The 20,924-nt window shown below is 48.5% G+C and overlaps 1 protein-coding gene across 1 annotated transcript; it reads right to left on the bottom strand.

The window, feature by feature from the left end:
* Positions 1-15,902: 15,902 nt before the first annotated feature.
* On the bottom strand, positions 15,903-20,604 carry BNIP1 (BCL2 interacting protein 1). Its single transcript, XM_014876049.2, has 6 exons — positions 20,476-20,604; positions 20,303-20,395; positions 19,901-19,992; positions 19,045-19,146; positions 18,233-18,351; positions 15,903-16,510 (listed from the first exon to the last, which is right to left on the bottom strand). The coding sequence occupies exons 1-6, from the start codon at positions 20,560-20,562 to the stop codon at positions 16,314-16,316; spliced, it is 690 nt and encodes a 229-aa protein (XP_014731535.1). The 5' UTR covers positions 20,563-20,604; the 3' UTR covers positions 15,903-16,313.
* Between the last annotated feature and the right edge of the window lie 320 nt (positions 20,605-20,924).

Below are 20,924 nucleotides of genomic sequence, written 5' to 3'. Positions count from 1 at the left end.
GTTAGCATGGAAATGCACTGCCCGCCCCTTCGTACGTGTTGCCCTTTGCTGTACAAGCTGACGGAGATCAGCGAGTTGTCATTAAAGAGAGTGGCTGAACCTTGGCGTCCCTGGCGTTCTTGCGCATCACGGACATCCCGGGGGCTGTCCCGGGCCGCCCCCCGCTCCGGGAGCCTTTCCCTGCCGGTCCCCTCCGGGTTTGTGTAGCTTTCCCGTGCGTTCGGCATTCCCGTTTTGCCGCCTGCAAGCGGTGTTTGTATTTGAAGGAATTTTTTTAAATAGTTTTAAAGCCGCTTTTGGAGGCTGGCAGAACCGCTAAGCACCGGCCCCTGTACCCGGGCTGGGATCGGGAGCGACCCCGATGGGGAGCGTGGGGCTGATTTAATCACTGCAAGGAGAGGTACCGACACCCCAAATAACCCAAAGCCTCCAAACTGCCCCCAGCGCGTCCGCGGGAGGTTTCCATCCTGTCCCCATGGAGAGAGAGGCAAATGTCCCTAAAACTGTCCCCAAAGTGCCCCGGGACAGCGAGCGGGGCTCCCCAGCGCCCGGCTCCTGCCTCTCCTCTGCCTCAGCCCCAGCCCTTCGGCCGCTTTTACGGTAGTCGCTATCAAATGTCAATTATTGGGAGTGAGAAACAACAAACATTGTAATTCAGCGCAGTCACAACATCCTCTGAGAGTGTCTGAGGCTGTCCGGCCGGTGACAGCGCGATTAGGGGGACCTGCAACCCCTCCTGCCTCGGCCCTATCGGCCCCATCAGTAAACAGGGATGGAGACAGGGTGGCTGTGGCCCTGGGACAGAGGATGAAAGGCTGCCCGGAGAATGGAAGCTGCCTGCAGCCTCTCTCCCTCCCTCCCAAGCCCACACACACCCCTCGAGGTAGGATTGCACAGATAAGGAGCTCCCACCTCCTTCCAATCCCTGCGAACGCAAGAGGAGCTCTGGGTGCTGCCCACAAAGCCCCTAACGCAGTGTGGGGTGTAGACACCTGTCTGGGCTCAGGGCTGGGCAAACAGGGACCTTCAGCCTCATCCCGAGGGGAATTTGCCTCGGGGAACTCACCCCGGACAGCCAGAGGGACACGGGGTCTGTGACAAAGGGGACCAGAGCCTGGCAACCTGAAGCAAGGGGACAGGGCACCTGGGCAGGGCAGAGAAAAGCAAAGGCCACTTCCTCTCATTTGGAACCATCCCCAAGGCTCCATGAGGGCTTTGTGTGTTAGGAGGACACAGGATCCGGATGGGAGAGAGGCAGATCAACCCCAAAATGCCCTGCCTGAGGAGAGCCAAGGGTGTCCCAAGAACTCCGGGAAAAGAGAATAGAGCGGGGCAGGGAAAGGCGGGTTTGAACTGGTGAGTGCTGGGGACAGTCACAGTTTGCCTGAGCTGTCAAATGGTCACAAGCAGTGCCGTGCCACTCCTGCAGGGCTCGGCCAGGGGCAGAGCACACAGGGAGCCCTCAGAAAAAGGACGAGTCTTGAGACAACATGAGGGCAGGCATTAAGGTTTAGCTAAAACTTGAACTTTCAGAATCTGGCCCTGAGCAAGGCCCTTCATTAAGCGGACAAACAAGACAGGCAGCAATGAAACGTCAGGAAAAGCCACAGGAAAAAGTAACTCCCCACATCAACACAGAACCCTTCTCACACACTCCCAACATCCTTTCCTTTCCTCAGACCCCCTTATTTTCTTCAACCACGTTTATTTTCCTCCCACAATAACTCAGAGCTACAGCTACCAAGAAATCTGACTGTCCGGTGAGATTTTCCCTGCAGGGGCTGCTCTGGGCACCAGCTCTGGGTCTGATTTCCAGGGCTGCTCTGTGCTCATTCTCAGAGGGGATGAATGTCCCACAGCTCCTGCTCACACACTCCCCTCCTCCTGCGGGAATTGCATCACGAGCAGATGCAGGGCAGGACAAGCCGGGGGCTGGAGCAGCAGCCGGAGCCTTGGAGCCGGCTCAGAAAATGATTTTAGGCAGAGGACACGAGCACAGCTGGCGGGCAGCGCTGCCAGGGGCACCAGCAGACCTTCCATTAGCTGGATTAATGGGAAATGCGAGCAGATACAGGAGGAATGAACCCCCGCACACTGACACCGGCCAGGGCAGCTCCCTGTGCTCACAGACCCCATTTCTCCTATTCCTGCTCTCCAGCTCAGCCTCATTTCCAGCTGCAGCTCCGCAGGGTCAGGCGGGGGTAAAAGGTCCCCCCAGGACTTCCAAAAGCACCGGAGCTGCGCTGCTCTGAGCCCAGCCCTCGGAAAGGCTCAGAGAAACCGCACGGATCAAATCTGACCCGTTCCTGTCCGAGCCTGAAGGGTTTCCCATCTCTAGAGCAGCAAGAAAAAACCCTGAGTTTAGGAAAGGTTGCACAGAAGGAAGTGCAGGATCCTGGCGTTTCCCCAGGGAATCTGAAATCAGAGATCCTCCCAGAGCCCGAGGACATGCTAAGGAGTGTAGGAAAAAAAAACCAACTTTTAATAAGATTTGCACTTGGATTTGATCTCGCACTTCCCTCAGATTTTTGGGGGATTACACAGACTGTCACTGGCATCGACGGCTCTGTTCAAACCCAGCTTTTTTTTTTTTTTGAGAATTCAGTGCCCCAGTACCTGAAGGTGACAGGGTAAGAGCAGCTCAGTCTCCTTGAGACAAACCGCACATGGCAAGTTTATCCGAACTCTTTGGAATTCGCACAATTTGTACAGGAAAAAGTTGTCAGCTGTAAGAGACTGATAGCAAATCCCTCGCCTTTAGCAGTTTCGTAGGAACTGAAGTAATTGTTTTCCCCCCAAAAAACACCCGTGCAGTTCCTAAAGCGCCAGAATTTTATTCCTTAAGTTCAAGGAGTTTCCACATCGGAAGTTATTCTCTGGAGCCCGAAAACAAGATAGGTCCTGGCAGGAATTGTTTCAGTGTTCCTGAGAAGCTCGGCAGGAAAACAACAGATCAACAACCCTCTGTCCCCGGCCCCTAATTCATCTCACTGACATCAGTTTAGATCAGTATCAGCAGTAAGTGATTTCTTGTTAATGGGGATTATTAAGAAGAATCAACACCTTTAAAACGCCACTCCAAAGCGAGAAAGGGATGGGCTTTCTGGCTGGGGTCCGATTTTTCATTCTTGGCTGGTTTCTTATTGCCCAAAACACGAAATTAACGCTACATTTTGACGCAGAGAAGGGAAGTAGAGATTTCTCCCGGCAGATCAAGCGCTGGCAACGCATTTGTGAAAGTTCATCAATCAAGGTTTAGCGAAGTGACACGGAATACATTACTAGAACATCTCTACCTTTGTCCGCAGTCATTTTAAACCCTGCCACTCCAGCGTTTCATGCAGCAAGAAAAACCCATTTAGAGACAAGATCACCCTGAGCCCATCAGCCACATTCCCCATTGTCCTGCACAGGCTGGAGCTGCTGAGATGAGTAAAAACAGGTGAGCTCCTCTGCCTTTGCATGAAGGAATTGCTGAAACTTCAAATGAAATATAAATTATTTCAATGGAGCCTGGACGAATATGCTGAGACAGAAAAATTCTTTCCCAGAAACCGAGCACCCAGGAAGAGAAATTCACATTTGAAGAGCAAAGGGTTTTTAGACCAGCTGTGTGTGAGCAGTTGGAGCACTGACCCCACTGAGACTGTAACACATCTCTTAAGTCATCCCTGCTTAAAATAACATTTTTTTTTTGGAGTCAACAAAGAATCACGGTCAAATGGCTAAACCACAGGTCTAAGCCAGGAGATTGGGCATTTTTCCCAACCCTATTAGAGAGGGGCATCGTGTTTGCAGCAGGTTCAGCTCAGTCCTGCCCACTGTGAGCAGTCCAGGGGTTGTACCTGCTCGCTTTGGAGGGCTGGAAAAATAAGTTGTCCATAAAAAAACCTCCAAAACAACAAATCAAACAAACAAACAAACAAAAAAACCCCACACACAATAAAAAAACTCCCACAAAAAACAAAACTCAAAAAAACCCCCAAAAAATAAAAACCTCTTCTAAATGGGAATAAAATCTCTTAATGGTCAAAATAATTTTATTTCTTAGGGTTTGTTAGGATTAATTGCTCTTGGGGAGACATCCTGGAGCTAAATTATAGCTTGTGGAGATGAGCAAGCTGAAGGCATGAATGACACTGCTGTGGAGTGGGCAAGGCCAGGAGTTAGCAGGCTCAAACTGGGGGGAAAGAAAGATTTGTTGAGTATTTCAAATTGTGTGAACTGCTCCCAAAACTAGTTAAAAAGAAACAAATGGATTTTAGAGTTTTAGTCCTAGAACCAACTAATCTGCTTGTTCAACAAGTTATTAAGCTGCACAGCTCTAAACACCTGCTCTCAAACATTTTCCAGGGGTTCTGTGCTTTTGGAGCAGGATTTGGTGCTCTCTGCTGCCACAGGAATACAGCAGAGTTCATTTTAGCACAGCAGACATTTCCTAAATAGAATGCATTTTCCTCCAGCATAAGCTTGGAATAAAATCACAATACTGACTGCTAGAAGTTGTCCCCAAATCTCATTTTCCCGGCCCAGGATCTTTTTGTGCTCTTTATTATTTGTGCAGAAGAGAAGCTGCTGTCAGAGCAGTGGAGGAGCAGCACCAGACATGGGCAGTGCTGGCTGGGAGCAAGAGGAGCCATTCAAAAACAGGTCACAAAAAAAAAAAAATCATACTCGTTTCAGTCAAATAAGCAAGTTCCTCACATTTTTAAGCACCAAAAAATTTAGGATGAAAACCTACTACCTTGAATCAGCAAACCTGATGGTATGAAGGAGGTGATTTATGCCGTTTCAAAGGAGGAAATTTGGAATCTCGCTGGACTCCAGGTCTCGTGTGCTGCTTTAAGCACTGAGCAGCATCAGCTGCTGCTCCAGCCCCACCCTGCAATTACACACTTCACTTTACAGACGTGCCTAATCCCACTGGAGATTCCACAGGGCAGGAGCGGGGAGCAGCCAGCCCCTGACACCCTGCTCATTCCTGGCACGCTCCCATGCCCAGGCTCCAGTGTCCTCCTGCTATTTCTTGCTGCTTCTGGGGGTTAGAGGCGTTTTCCTGTTTGTCCTGGGTTTTATTTGAGTTGCACCAGGCAATGCCGTGCTCAGGAAATGATCCATAGCCTGTGCATCCATGGGGATTGCAGGATTGCCCAGCCCGGAGCCACGAGCACACAGCCCTGCTCAGAATGCAGGATCCTCACTGCTGGCTTTAGGAACAACACTTCCCAGCAAAGCCAAAAAAAAGCTTTGTTTAACCATAATTCTGAAGAAATAAAAGCGTAATTGCTGCCATAAAAAGAGATGTTCAACCCTATCTGCCATCCAACCCTCTCAGCCATCCAGCGTGTCCATCTGGGATCAAAAATTCCCCTTTTAGATGCACACACAAAAAATAATTTAAAAACCCCCCCAAAACAGTGAGAGCTGCTAATTATTGGCTTCTCTGACAGCCAGGCCAGAGGTGACCATTTGCCTGCTTAGACACCAGTTTAACCCACCAACATTTCACCTTGAGAGTAGAAACCTAAATAACTTCTTATCCAATGAGGAATTCAAACTGGAAATCAACTTTTCACTCAAGTCCTCAGTGGTAACATTATCTACAGCATTTCATTTTTGTACACACGATGATTATTTCCCGTGTAACAAGGGGAACATAAATACTCTGCATTTTTCCCTACCAAAAGCAAGAGCACATGAGAGAATCACCCCCCATGCAGCACATGGAACAACAGGAACAGTTGTTGGTTAATTTTAAGTATTTTCTTGAATTTTCTTCCTTTGCTGACCACCTTCCCAGTCCTCTTTGCCTCAATATTCTGGCTGTAAAAACGCTGTGCTCTGCCCCTTTGATCAGCTCCCTTTCATGTCCTGCTGTCCTCATTACCTCACATTTTAATTGCTGCCCTTGCTGGGGACAGACAGGTGGTGCAAGGTCACAGCAGGAGATGATGGATGGCTCTGGCCAGTGCCTGTGCAGATGACAACAACCACCAAAAAATCCTCCTGGGGGGCAGAACCCTGTCCTTGGGCTGGGATCAGCAGGGCACCACAGCATCCCACAGCTGCAGCCTGCCAGGACCTCTGCTGGGTCCTGTCAGGGATCATTTCCTACCCACATCCCCTCAGTCCCTTCAGACTGCAGCACACAAAGCTGTTTATCTGAGCATCGCCATCCCTGCAAGCTCCTGGGAGCAGCATCTCACACCCCAGGGGAAATGGAACTCCCAGGAACTGGAAGTGAACTCGCTAAAAGGCAGGAGTGAGGTTCAGAATGAAGTGGCTGGGAAGGGAAAGGCCATTTAAGCAATTCATTCCCGTTTACATAATTTTGTTATTAAGATCACAATTTCTGCAGATTTTGATGTGTGCCTTCCAAATTCCTTAGCCCAATGATTTCAAAAAGTCTTCTTTGAGATCATTCCTGTTTTATCAACCAAGATAACAACATCCTACTCATTTCTGAGGGGCATGAAAGTAGGGGACATTAAAAAAAAAAATCAGTTGAAACAGCGTAGGCTTCAGGTCTTCATTCTGTATTTTTATTTTTTCCTTAAATACAGAATTGATAACTGGATTTTTTTTTTCTTTGAGTCACTGACATTTTGTGGAAAACTTCTTGGAAAAAAAAAAACAAACAAAACCCTTAAATAAAAATCAGTCTGGGAAAATTCAGCCCTGCAGAGTGCTTATCATTGCTGCAGCAGCCACTGCTTGTTGCTTTCCCTTTTTTTTGGGGGGTAAACTCAAAAATTTTGAGGTCTTGAAATTGAGAAGCCAATTTTAATTGTAGCTCTGACACTTGTGGAATATTGAGATGGTTGTTTCACCTCATGTATGGCATTGGAGAGGCAGAGTTCAAGTGAGGAACAAGGATTCTCCAGCACCTGGAAATGCTGCAAAGACACAAATCCCTGCTCTGGAGTGCTCGGATGGAAAAAATGGATGGGATGAGGGGGGAAAGCCTTTGCATAGAGAGGAACTGGCTTTTCAAAAGACAGGAGGCTTTTGCTGCCCTGAGCTAAAGATAGGAAGAGCACAAGCAGCAGCTTTTAAAAGCAGCAGATCCCTCCTTATCACAAACCCCGAGGAGGGAGCAGCACTTCCAGGGAATGTGGAGTTTCACTGAGCTTTTCCTCCACTCCAGCATCACCCACAGCATGAATTGTCCTGCAGGGACCTGGCTGGACCATCCCCGAGCTTCTCCCTCGTTATTATTCTCATTTTCTGGGTACCACAGGCTTGGCCTTCCTTTATCATTTTGACTTTTGACCTTGGGATGGAGGGGTTGTGCTGTGCCACCGCTGCTGCTTCCTCCCCAGACCCCCCCCCACCCCAGGGATGCTTCACAGGAAGGGCTCTGTGGTGATGGATCTGTCAAGACCAAGGGTCAAGTTTATGTTGATCTACAGGTGTCAGGAGCATATTGATCCTCTGATGAAGGTCCCTGAGAGGTCACCATAAATCCTCCGGGGATGAAAATGCCACATAACTGGCTTGCAGATGTTGCAGAAGGAGGCAGATAAAGGAAAGCAGCCGCCCAGCAAGTGTTAACAGACACCCTCAGAGCAGCAGGTGAGGCCACTACGTTGTTTTGCTCTAAGCCAGGGTGGCCAAACCTATAAAAAGGTGAAAACATCAAGCAATTCAGGCCCCTGTCAAGGAAAAATTAGCTCTTTTGTTTTAGCTGGAGCTGGGATGGTTTTGGTTTGCCCAGGACTGGAGACAGTCTCAGTACAGACACTTTGCTCTCACTGGTCAGCACTCTCCAGGCATTTCCCTGACAGTGACACCTCAAAAAGTGCTTTTCTGCACAATCACAGAATGGTTTGGGTTGAAAGATTATCCTATTCCACCCCTACCATGGGCAGGGACACCTTCCACTGTTCCAGGGTTCTCCAAACCCCAATGTCCAACCTGGCCTTGGGCACTGCCAGGGATCCAGGGGCAGCCACAGCTGCTCTGGGCACCCTGTGCCAGCCCTGCCCACCCTCACAGGGAACAATTCCTTCCTTATACCCGACCTACATTTCCCCTCTTCCAGTCTGAACCCATTCCCCCTTGCCCTGACTCTCCCTCTTCCCTTCAGACCCTGGAGGGAGCTGTGGGGTCTCCACACCCTTCTCTTCTCCAGGCTGAACATTCCCAGCTCTCCCAGCCTGTCCCCAAAGGGAAGGTGCTCCAGTCCCCTTATCAACCTCGTGGCCTCCTCTGGACTCGCTCCAACAATTCCATGTCCTTCTAGAATAATTTTAGAATGGGACAACTCAGTAGGAAGGGACCTACAGAGACCATCTCACCCAATTCCCTGATTTTGCAGCTAGAAAACCCCTTGCATCAGGTACAACCACAGCAGACAAATAAAAAGAATCCCCTCCTCTGAATTTCCAGCTCCTCAGGCAGCACTGAAGTTCCCCAAAGCATTTGACAGTGACCAACACACCCCCCGTGACCCCTGGAGCCAGGGACCAGGCAGATCTTTCCAGCAGCAGCAGCTCAGGGTTCCTGTAACTGGATGATTTAAGCCCAGCAGCTCTGGCAGAGCGTGATGCTCAATCCCTTTATCATGTCTCCTCTCCCTGCAGCAGCCAAAGCCAGGGCTAATTTTAAAGAGCAGCGATATGGGGCTGCTGCAGGAACACACGTTGCAGTTGGCTGCTGGGAATTGGAATAGAAATTGGAATAGAAATGGGCATAGAGTGCTCTGCAGGTTGGCTGTTGTGCACTGACTCTGTGGAGCAGAGTTAAAATGCAGAAGGATGTCCTGCTAGCTTGCTGAAGCCCAGAAGTTACAAAATAAACTTGACAAGCTACCTCATTTGAGTAATTTGGGGGATTGATAAACCAAAGACTGAAGTAATTTCAATGGAAACAAGTTAATGATCAAAACCAAAATTTTACCCGACTCTATTCCTTTGGAAAAATCACCATTTAACATATTAAATCAAGATAAAAATCAGAGCTTTGCATTTCCTCTCTGGTGAGCAGAGACAGGACTCAAGGGAGTGTCTGGAGCTGTGTCAGGGGAGGGTTAGGCTGGATTTTAGGCAATGGTTCTTCCCCAGAGGGTGGTCAGGCACTGTGAGTGAAGAAGCTTATCCTAAAATCCAGTCTAAACCTCCCCTGACAGCTTCATTTCTCCCACACCTGACTGTGAATCCAAGACTGCAGAAAGTTTTAAACCCAGCCTTGCTGCCTTTATTCCATATTGAGGCCAGCCACGCTGGAATTGGCAGGTCTTTGTTCAGGGAAGCAGAACATGGTGCAGAACTTTATTTCACAGTGCTACCTAGTGGTTTCTGCAATAAATGATCAGCTCCTCTAAACACTTCTCCAGACAGAGCCTCAGTGTGGAGTAAATACAGATGACAATAAAATCTAAACTCTCACCATTGCCTGAAACGAGTTAAATTGCAGGGGGGAAAGAAAGAGAAAAAAAGGAGAAAAAGGAAAAACTTGCAAACTAATCGCAAGGGTTTCTGACTGCATATTCATGCACATCAACACTCCATCCCAACCTCCCACAGCTCTATCAGACGCCAGGAAAGGCATTATATTTATGCAACAACCAGGATTTTTCCTCCCTCACCACTGCCAGGATTGGCACAGGAACGTGGAGCAAGTGGCATCCCCAGCTCTGCAGAGACTGTCCCTGGCCCTCCTCCCTCCCAGCATGGGGACACTCAGAGTGACAAATCCTCCTCCCGTCCTCTCAGACTTTCCTGTGCCCCATAACAGGGGTTGCTGTGCCCATTTCTGCTCTGCTCAGGATCGCCTCCTTCTGCTGCCAGTTTACATCGATTTACACATTTTCCACATTGATCCACACGTTTTCCAGCACCACAGGTGCCTCGGAAAAGGAGCTGCTCCAAGGTGCAGCAGCACAAATTAACCAAGTCCTGTTAAAATCAGACAGGATCCAGTGGAAGATGTTAAATCCAAGGTACAGCTGCTGGATGTGAGAGTTCTCCTGTATTTAGAAGGGGGGAGAGCAATCCTTTCCTCCCTGGGATCACCAGATGAAAGGAATCATGTAAGTACTAAGTAGTATTAATAGTCCCAGGCACAATATATATATATGAGAATAATATGGCCAAACAATACTTCACAGTTATTTCCAATAGCAGCATTTGTATAATGCCATCGACACTCAACTGCTGATAAGCTGGACACACTTAAGGAATTTTAATAAGCCTTTGAAAAGCTTTAACTGATGTGAATTAAGCCCCGAGATAATTCAGACGCAGGGCTATCATTCTTCAGTTAAAAATAATTGATCTTGGATGTAAACGTCACATCTTGTGCCCCGGGGTACAAAGGCACAGAAAATGTCATTTGTCACCAGCAGTGCCTGGGGCTGATGGACTCGTTCCGAGGGACCCCCGGGCTCTGCTCGCCCACGGGAACTTCTCCCGTGGGGTCAGGGCTGAGGAACCTCCCAGCAATGAGGTTGAGATACTCGAATTAACAACACACGGGTGCTCATTGCCACAAAGTCACCGAATCCAGTGCCCCGGGCCAGGGCACAGAGAGCTGCTGCTATCTTTTGGCTTTAATCCACCAAAATAGCTCTGCTGCCATTCCCCTCTTGCAGGGCAGAGGGAAAGGTTTCATCTGCAGTTTAGTACTGAACATGAAAGGTTTTTCTCCCGCTATATTTACTGTTTGTTGCTGCAGGACTGAAGCTTTCTCCACTGGCATTTCCTCACTGTCTTTTCTGGAACACTCTGACAGACACTTTTTTTTTTTTTCCTTTAACAAGGTGATAAGACCAGGAAGCTCTGTTGAGATACACAAAACCTAAATGCAAACCCACAACTTCACAAAAACAAATTAACTTTCAGAAATGAGAATGTAAATTCCAACTTGCTGTCTCTCAGCATGAACGTTACCTTATTTATTGCTTACAAAGTTATTTACCATTAAGTCTGTGAAAGATCAAGAACGAACTTCGGGTCAAAAGCTGCAATTACCCAAGACAAAACTATTCTAAATAAACCTAGAGAAAAGAGCATGGCAGTTGAGGTTTCTCTTTTTCTTCAATTTTTAAATAATTTTTTTCTTATTTGTTGGTTTTGAATAAGCAGGTTATCGGCACAAGCCAGTCATTGAAAACCAGGAGCCACTGGCATTAAACTTTTAGTTTTTTCTGTAGTTGCTTTCAAACATAATTTCAACATTTCTGACTTTTCAACAAATGGGAGTATGATGAAGAAATTGCAAACGCTGCTAGGAATATCCACATGAGAAGCAGCAAAAGCAGCATCTTTTAAGAACACGGCTGAGAAAGGAATCCTTCGTTATTTAATCCAAAATACACGGCATTGATATATATAAATATATAATGTGTTATATATATATCAAATACAGAACAGAGGAAGGCTTGCTTATATTTGAAATAGTGAGGGTTTTTTTAAAACATGTATATACTGTATTTCTATGAATATACTGAGCAGGGGAAGGCTTGTTTCTCTTGGAAACATCAAGTTATCATCAGACACAGGACAGGAGGCCGACCGGATCAATAGACTTACTCAATATAGAAAAATCTTATCTTCCTTTCAGGCTGGCTGGCCATAATGTCAGCACCCAGATGCCTCTGACAGAGTTATCTGCCATCAGCAGCGGCAAAAACTGCTCAGTGCTTGGGTGACACCTACCAAAAGCCAATAACCCCAACAGGAAAATTTTGTCCCGCTGTCCATTTTGAAGATAAAAGGGACAGGGAGCCGGTCCTGCCCGCTCTTTGAGGCTTTATCAGGGGGCAGAACATCGCTGCGCAGCGGGTTTGGGTTTCACATCCCCATCCCCTCGCCCGACGCGAACTGAAGAACCGGCGGGGACAGCGAGCCCAGAGCCCGGCGGGGTCAGGTCCCAAAGCGTCCCTGGATGTGACACTCAGCCCTGCCGCTGTTGAAAAGAAGAAAGCGCGAAGCTTTCATGTGGTTCTATATATACGCGGCTCTATCTCCGGGGGCTGGTGTGCGCTGATGCCCGCCGAGCCGCTCTCCCCGCCTGCCCTTTGGGCGCTTATCGGGGCCCCGAGGGACACACGCGGCTTTATCTGCGGGCCAGGCTCGGAGCAGCCGAGTGGCATTTTCCTTTCATGCCGCCCCCGACACCCCGAGAGGGGCAGAGCCCGCCCGGCACAGCCCCGGCCCCGCACGATAAGCGGGATGCGGGAGCCGGCTCTGATGTGGCAGCAGGGGACAAAGGGACAAAGGTCGGGAGCGATGGCACCTGATCAGCCTCACGTTGAGAAGGTAAAAATAAAAGGAAATCGGTCCGAGGCGTGGCAAGGTGTGACAGCAGCCTGTGCGCTCACGGGAGCAGGGTCAGTGTCCCCCAGCTGTCCCCCAGGGTCACCGCCAGCCCCGCGGAGCAGGAACAGCCAGGGCACAGCCCTGGGGCAGTGTCGGGATGACCTTCACCAGATTTGCTTCTCAACTCGAGTCACAGAATATTCACAGCTGGAAGGGAGCCACAAGGATCATCAAGTCCAATTCTTGAGTAAATGGCCCAGGAATCAGCACCAGGCTCTGACCAGCTGAGCCAAACAACTCCTGCCCAATTATTTTTAGTGCAAGGCCACTTGCAGGAGCCTGAAGATTAATTCAGCATTTCAGTGGCCAAGGAAACACCTGGAGGTGCTAACTCGAGTGGAGATCTCACTGAACACATGAAGGGCCAGGGTCTAAACCCAATTAAGTTAATAAAGATCCCAATCCCTCAGACTGCAGCTCTCTTTATGCAGGAGAGGATCAAAACTTCAAGGCTCTCTTCAACTCTATCAATCTATCACCCAAAAAAAAACTAACACAGCCTTCACCACAAGTTCCTGTGAGAAAACCAAGCCTCAACTCAGTGGAGCTGTCATTCCTTTTGTGGCATAGAGTTTGTACCATTTTATATAAGCTGGCAGATAAAAATAAAGTTGTGTTTATTCAATGGCCTCAGCCAAGCAAGTCCACAATCAGCTTTTGATAGCAGCAGGATGATTTAAGAGCCTGGATGTGGCATTTGGTTGTGGTACAAAGCACCTGCAGCCTGTTTGGAGGACAATTCTCACCTTTGTGGGAAGGAAACACAACAAGCACTCAGTCAGTGACAGAAAGGGTTTTGGAGCAACATGCTGTCACCAAGACACCACTTCTGGGGAAAAAATATGCTTCAGATTCTCTTCTGCTAGAATCACACCATTACAAACAGGGTGGCAAAGCAATATTAAAGTTGATTTCCATCCTCCCTTTTTCCAAAGGAGAGCCCCACATATTTGCAGACAAGTATGCACATGTCCCCTGGATATTCTCAGCCCCCAAAGATTCCAGCCTGACTTGCCTGGCTTGCTCTGGGCCACTTGGCATGTGATAGCAGCCACGCACATTTGGCAGAGACATTTTTAGAAACCTCCAAGCTATGAATTCACCTTTCCATTTTGGTAAAGTCAGTTATGTGGAAAGCATTTCAAAAGCACGACTTCAAATACAAACTTCATTTCCCCTTGATTCTTGGGGGGAATAAATAATATTATCCCCTTCATTTGTTTTCCCAGAGTTATCCTGCAATATTTCTGTATTTGATAACATCACAGTCAATAATAAGATAATTATGAGTCAAATCAAGGCAGTCTCAGCACCTTTAACAATGTATGTTAAATTTCCAGTTGTTCTCAGGTACACATTTATTGCAATCACCAAAAGGTGACCTTCCAAGGAAACACAGACTTGATTGAACACTCTGGAAGTGACCCTCATGCTGCAGATTCCAGGGTGTAATGGACACCTGGCAGGCACCTGCTCCTGCCCACAGGCTTCCCACCACAGGCACATGGGAATGGAAACTAGGATTGATCCACCACCCTGTGCTGGCAACACAGCCAAATACCCAACAGCACTGCCTGGCTCCTGACACTCCAAGGGGCAACTTCCAGGCACTTTTCCCTTCTTCCACAGGTGCTCAGACAAAGCAAATTGCTCTCAGTGGGTTGGACTCCACAGCAGGACCTCGTATTCATCACAAACCTCCAAGTTCTAAACATCTAAATGTGCTGAGGCATCAGAGCTGCCCCATCCTCATCCCTAAGTGGCTCCAGCTGCACAGCCAAACACCCACGGTCCCTTCAGTGCCTGCAGCCCCCTAACTGCAGGACACACTTAATGAGCCACCACTCAGCTAACGAGCAGGAGTTCGTTAACCCACAGCTGCTTGATTGCTGCCAGCTGCCTGTATCAGCCCCACAACTCCACAGCAAACTCTTGGTGGTTTTTTATTCCTTGTTTTAAAGAAGTGATGTTCTTCAAATGAAGAATACTTTAACTGCAACTGTTTTGTGAGAATAAATCCCATCCTCCACTTGTAGGGAGGGCACCTGGTACCTGCTGCCTTTTGGGGAGTAACAGGAGCACTCCTGTTTGCTCTCACTTGTGTATGAGCCCCCCAGCACAGCCCTGAGCACTCCTCCAGAGGCCTCTTTATTTCTTCCTTCCCAAACTCTTTATTCTCCTGCAGTCCTGGAGTCTCTGGTCTCAGAAGGGCTCCAGCCCTTTGGCCCCAAGTCATGCCCAAGACCAAAAATGCAGAGGCCATTCCCTTCTCACCATCCCTGATGGCTCTGCTGCACTTGGCAAGGCAGACATCCAAGAAAATGCTACTCCCTTTCAAAAAAACAGCACAGTACCATTTTCTATCCTTCACAGCATAACCTTGGGCACACAGCAGCAAGACCCCAAGACAAAACATCCTGAGTGCAAATATAAAAACCTTTGCACACACAGAAAAACTGCCCAGGCACAACTTCCCACATCCCCTGGATCATACAGCAAAAATCCAGGCACAACCACTTCCTCTTCCCAAAATACTGCTCCAAATCAATTATCCAAAAATGAGAAATCAAGTCCTACCTTTGCTGCAGGAGTAGAGCCTGTGACCAGGAGCAAGACAGACACCAGAATGAGGCTGCAGGGTGTTTGAGCAGCACCCAGGCAGCCCCAGCTGGGCCCTGTCAGGGCTGATTGGGGCATCCCACGGTGCCAGGAGGGACCCAGGGCACCTCCGGCACCTGTGCCCTGCTCCAGGGGGGCTGCTGAGGCACCTCCTGAGCTGCTGCACCAAATCACCCTTCTCACCCAAAAAGAAATAACATTCAGCTCTTTGTCTCCTCTGATTATTTTCTGTGGCCCATCAGGAGAATGGATGGCTCTTGGCTGCTTATGCAAAGAAATTACTCAAGTACCAAGTGCTGCAGAGCAACCTGCTGCATTTCTGAAACTTCTCTTCCCCTCTCCCAAAAATCCAGTAGTCCTTGCTATTTTTTTCCCTAATTTCTTGGTCTCTAATTGTCTCTCTGTAAATTGATGGTTTATTTACAAAGATCAGATTTTTGAAGCTGAGTAAATTCTCTTATTCAAACTCTGAATGTACACATCATCAATTTATTTCCTTCTTGGTGCAATTCTGTATCTCAGGAAAGGCTGTGAGGAAGAACTGCCCTGAAATACAAAGAATGAACAATATGGAAAACCACATCCACTCTGTCCAGTCTGCCTGTTCCAGGGCCACAAAATAGGAACAAACCTCTCCAACTTCCAAATGCACACCTTGGCAGTAATTTTAAAGATAAAGCATGAAGTGAAATTATATAAAGAAAAAGAGGAAAAAGGCTTTTGGTTTTAACAGATTGCCAATCTAATTCTCTTATCTATTGTGTGAATTCATAGTAACAAAGGGGAGTTCCCATTTTTGCTTTGCTCAGAGCCCTCCCGAGGCCAGTCAGGCTGTGTTATACTCCCAGAAAAACACTCCATAAGCAACCACTGCTGCTAACGAAAAAACAGAATTTTTACACTGAAAGGCTTTTTCAAGCCACCAGACTTTGTTTTGAAACAAAACTCTGTTGACATGAGTATACAATAAATATTTTATTAATGGAATGTGTGAGTTTTTCTCTTCCATTCTTATTCTCAGCATCTTATACACAGATGTCAGAGCAGCTTCCAGTCCAACTCAAGGACAAAATTCAAGGCAAAAATCAGTGAGAGGTTGAAAGTTCAGACTGGTACCTTTGAGTGCCCAGTCCCATAAGTGTTTGATTCCCCAAACCTGCAGCAAATTGGCATTTCTTCTTTCCACAGCATCATCTATCAATCTCTTCTGAGGCAGCTCACAAGCTCTGTGAGGACAGCACAAATTCCTGCCTCCTCTAATGCTCCTCCAGCTATTGCAACATCCCTTTATTATTTCATTTAAAAGCCCCACCGTTACCAACCACCTCTTTCTGATTATTTTTTTTTAATAGTTCAGTGATTGTTGGAATTTTACAAAAATGGGAAGAGTCTCTTTTTGAGGATATAGAGCACTGTGGCCAAGAAGAGGGCGAGGGCCAGGAAGATGAGCAGCTTGTCTGTCAGCTCCCGACGGTTGTACTTGGTGATCAGCTTCCTCCCCAGCTGGATGGTCCCAGACATGGACTTGAATTCCTCATTTGCCTCCAGGATAGTTCGGGAAGAATTGGCTGAAATTAAAGGGGAACAGAAAAAAAAATTCAATCAGCAGGTTGTGCTTCAAAAATACACACAGCAAAGTGTGTGAGGATGAGATTTGGTAACAGTGTCTGAGGGATCTTTGTGGGTCAGGCTGACTTGTGGGTGACAGACACAGAGAGTTCTCACAGCTCAGGGGTGCTGATGTGCTGAGGAAAAGTGCAAAGCAAAATAAGAGCAGTGAAAAGCTTAGAGATTCCTGAAGTTTGAATTTTTGGGTTAGCAGGTCAAATCTAGTTCAGATTTTTCAGTCAGCACTGCTGGAAGCTGGGTGAAATAGAAACTGTGCTAGAGAGAGAAATCATCAGCAGCAGGACAGGGCAACATTTGGAAATATTAATTGCACCACTGGAAGTGCTCCCCCAAGCCCCAGCAGTAAATCAGTGTGATTCAAAAGGCCTTGCAGAATTATTCAGCTTAAACAGTTTTTAACAGTCCTTTTTGACACACATAGCAATTTTTTGCCAAAGAAAAATGAGAAGGGTCAACTAGAAGTGTGTGAGAAAACAAACACTTGCCTCAAACTTCTGAGCCTTGCTCCTTTCAAATTGCTAAATGAAAGCAAAAGCCCTGGAATCTCCTTTTTTCTGCTTTACAGAAAGCACAGCCTGTAGAACACTGCACCACCCCACACTGCCCTGCTTGCTCACAGAAAGGTCAAATCCAGCATTGTCTGCTTCACAAAACCAGAGCAGAAATAGGTCTGCAATATTTTGCAAAACACTTTGTCCCATCCCATTTCAAAAGGCATTTTTGATCCAAGTGAAAACAGACAACTTGTTTCCCAGAGTTAATGACAAAGCAGAGCTTCCCTGCTCCACAGCCTCAAACACTCACTGCATCCCAGGGAATGCTCAGGAAACAGGAATTCCCACTACTAACTCAGAATTTGCAGCTGGGTTTTGTAAATGACCTCTGGTAGTTTTTCCCTTGATGAATTCCAAGTGCTGTTCATTCAGAAAGAGGGTGAAGAAGTGCCTGCCAAACTGTCCTTTTAATGGGACAAGGAACATGCAACTCCTGCAGCAACAAACTGTGCCCAGCTGCCACCCTCACATGGGGCAGAAAGCAAGGAGGGCAAACTTGTGTTATTTATCCTTGTCTTTAAAAGTGCCCTCCTGCCCAAAAGCTCAGTTAGGAAGAGGCCCAGGCAGCAACTTCCAAATGCTCCATGAATCACCAGTTCTGACAGGTCACTTGATTTATTGTTTTAGGAGTCAAAGCCAAGGAACTGGGTGAAATCTTGGTTTCACAGTCCCTGATGCACTGCTGACAGAGCAAGTGACCCCGGGTTCAAGGCACTTGATCTCAGTGTCTCAGCCATCCCAGCTGGAGCCTGGCTGGAAGCAGCTTTCCAGACACTCCTTCCTCTGTGCAGGGACTTGTATCCATGTTGTGTTCCCTCTGCCATTCCCAAATCCATGCCAGGACAGTGGCACACAGTAACACCAAACACACTCTGGGCAGTGTGAGCTCACGTTGCTTTTACAGGACACTAAACGTGATCCTGACCCCTTTTCCTTCTCGTGATCATGAAACAGAAACCCCACACAAAGTACACTGATATTTCCTGTTTATGTCCAGCTGTTAGAGGAGTTCTGCTGACCATCATTGCAGCACATTCTCCTACTCTGCTGACAGAGCTGACCAAAGGTGCTCCCATCTCCCCATCCATGCCCAAATTCCAGCTGTACCTAAGGTCTGCACAGTCTCCTCACTCTGCTGCACCTGCTGGGACATCATCCTGCTGATGCCCATCAGACTCTCTGTGATGTTGCTTGCACTCTCTGCCAGACTTTCCTTTGTGGTCTTCCTGAAAAAGAAGAAAAAAAAAAACAAAGCAGGAAGGGGTGAAATTATTCTTTTGGATACTCTGGGAAAATGCTGCTGATAAGGAGATTAGAATAGTACTTGACACTAAACATCTCTGCAGTGTACAGAAGACACAACTGGCTTTTGCTGTATGAGAAACTCAGATTATTTTCACTAAACAATAAAAAATAATCACAAAATATGAACGTCCTGAGCCCAAGCAACAGCCCAGAATCTCAGAGGGGCCTGTATTTCACCACTTGTTCACCCAGGACTGTGTAACTCCATGAGCTGCTAAGGGAGCACCAGCACAAACCCATTTTATTCTCCTGAGTATCCCAGCTGTTGCTTTCAATACACAGCCTGCACACACTCACATCCAGTTCTGTATGTGAAAACAGCCTGGATAATGATCCTGCTCTTTTTCAGAACCTATCTGGAATTAATGTAAAGGACAGTATGTAAAACTATGAAGTTTAATTTATCCTCTTTTCTGTTTAGACATGCCAGTGCCAATAAAACCCGAGTTCATCACAATCCTTAACAGCCCAAATCTTCACAAAAGGGAAATGAAATAAAAGAAAAGCTATACTCGATATAATTAAATAACTTAGAAATATGTAACTTCCATTTAAAATGAGTGAATATAGGAGACACTGTTTAAACCCCACAGTACCGTGGGACAGTCCAATACCTTTGTCTTAAGATGTCTCTTCCCTGCAGCAGCTGATCTTTCTCAGAGTTGTCAATAGCAATTTTGCAGGCCAGATTTGCCTTTCTCCAGGCTGCCTGGTTGCTGAAATCACAAGAGCAGAGTGTTGTAATGTGATGGGAGCACCTTGCAAGCTCAGACAATTTTCACAAAGCAGCCACCACTGTAACTGGGCACCCCTGATACATGCAAGGACCCTCAGAATCCAAGAAATATTTGACCTGGAAAATACTTCCAAGATCATCCAGTCCAAGCTGTGCCCAATCCCCACCTTGTCCCCAGCCCAGAGCACTGAGTGCCACCTCCAGGGATGGGGATCCAAACCTCCCTGGGCAGTTCCAATCCCTGAGCACCCTTTCCATGGAGAAATTCGTGCTGTTGTCCACCCTGGGCTCCCCTGAGGCTGTTTCATCTCATCCTGGATGTCCACCTGGCTGTCCCCTGCTGTCAGGGAATTGTGCAGAGCCACAGGGTCCCCCTGAGCCTCCTTTTCTGCAGGCCAAGCCCTTTCCCAGCTCCCTCAGCCTCTCACTTTCTCTGGATTCCTACACACAACAACAACATTCTACCCTGACATTCCCACTCCTCATTTATGAAGCAAGGGAAGAAGAAAACTGTGCCAGCTGTCAAACAACAGACTCCAAAGCCACCTCTTTCGAGCTCAAGTGCTAAAAGGGACAGACCAGACTTAGGAAGTCAGGACAGGAGGTGGGAGTTGCACCTTTCTGTCCCTGACCTCTTGGTCTGGGGCAAAACACGACTCTGAGAGACGCTGCACCAAAGTCAGCCAATCTCTGGTTACAGCGGATTCGGGAACAGCACCGGCTGCCAGACCCACCTGAGCATTTGCTTCTTGTGGTTCTCCACCTCTCGCAGCAAGGCTTGTTTCTCCGACTCCTTGTCCTGCTCCTTCGCCATCTGCTCCAGCTCCTTTGGCCGAGAGCACAAACACCAAAACCTCACCGTCCACCCGCAACAGCCCAGCCCCGGCCGGGGAGCGGATTCGGAGCAGATTTATCTGATAAACCCCCAGTCCAGGGCTGTGAATCACCAAATCACAGCCGGCACCCCCAAACTCAAGGCCAGGATCCCCCAAAACACGAGCAGAACACCCCAAACCCGGCAGGAACTCACAGCTCTGGGCCGGCACCCCACAAAGCACAGCCGGGACCCCTAAACCACAGCCGGTGGGCCCGGAGCACAGCTCGGTACCCTCAGCAGCCCCCTCAGGACCCCTCACCTGGATGCGGTCGCGGAGCTGTCGGAACTTCTCCTTCACGGCGGCATTGAGCTCCGTGAGGGCGCTGAGCGGCCCTGGGCAGTCCCGGATGTCCTGGAACACAACGGCGAGCTCAGCTCGGGCCCGGCTCTCGCCGTGGCCGTGCCGAGGTGTCCCGGGGCTGGCGGCGGTACCTGCACGGCCGCCTTGATCTCCAGGTCGAACTTGACGATCTCCTGGTGACAGACCCGCAGCGGCACGGCCGCGGCCGCCGCCGCCATCTTGGCCGGGCAGGGCCGGGAAGGGCCGGGGAGCGCGCGGGCGCCCCCTGCGGGCGGCGGGCGGGGTGAGGGGACGTGGCGGGACCGGGACCGGGACCGGGACCAAGGGAACGTGGCGGGACCGGGGCTGAGGGGCCGGGGCTGGGGCTGAGAGGCCAGGGCCGGGGTTGAGGGGCCGGAGCGGGGGCGCAGGGAATGTGCTGATCCACGGGCCCTGGGATGAACAACAGAATTCCGGGATCGCCGAAGTTAAAGAACGCCTCTGGAACCCATCGAGTTGTGCCCCATCCTCAGCTTGTCCCCAGCCCAGAGCACTGAATGTCACCTCCAGCCCTTCCTTGGACACTCCAGGGATGGGGATC

The sequence above is a fragment of the Sturnus vulgaris genome, chromosome 15 (genome assembly GCF_052056855.1).
Source record: "Sturnus vulgaris isolate bStuVul1 chromosome 15, bStuVul1.hap1, whole genome shotgun sequence".
In the NCBI taxonomy this organism is placed as follows: domain Eukaryota; kingdom Metazoa; phylum Chordata; class Aves; order Passeriformes; family Sturnidae; genus Sturnus; species Sturnus vulgaris.
Note: the sequence above shows the minus strand (reverse complement) of the source record. Positions and strands in the feature narration are given on the sequence as shown.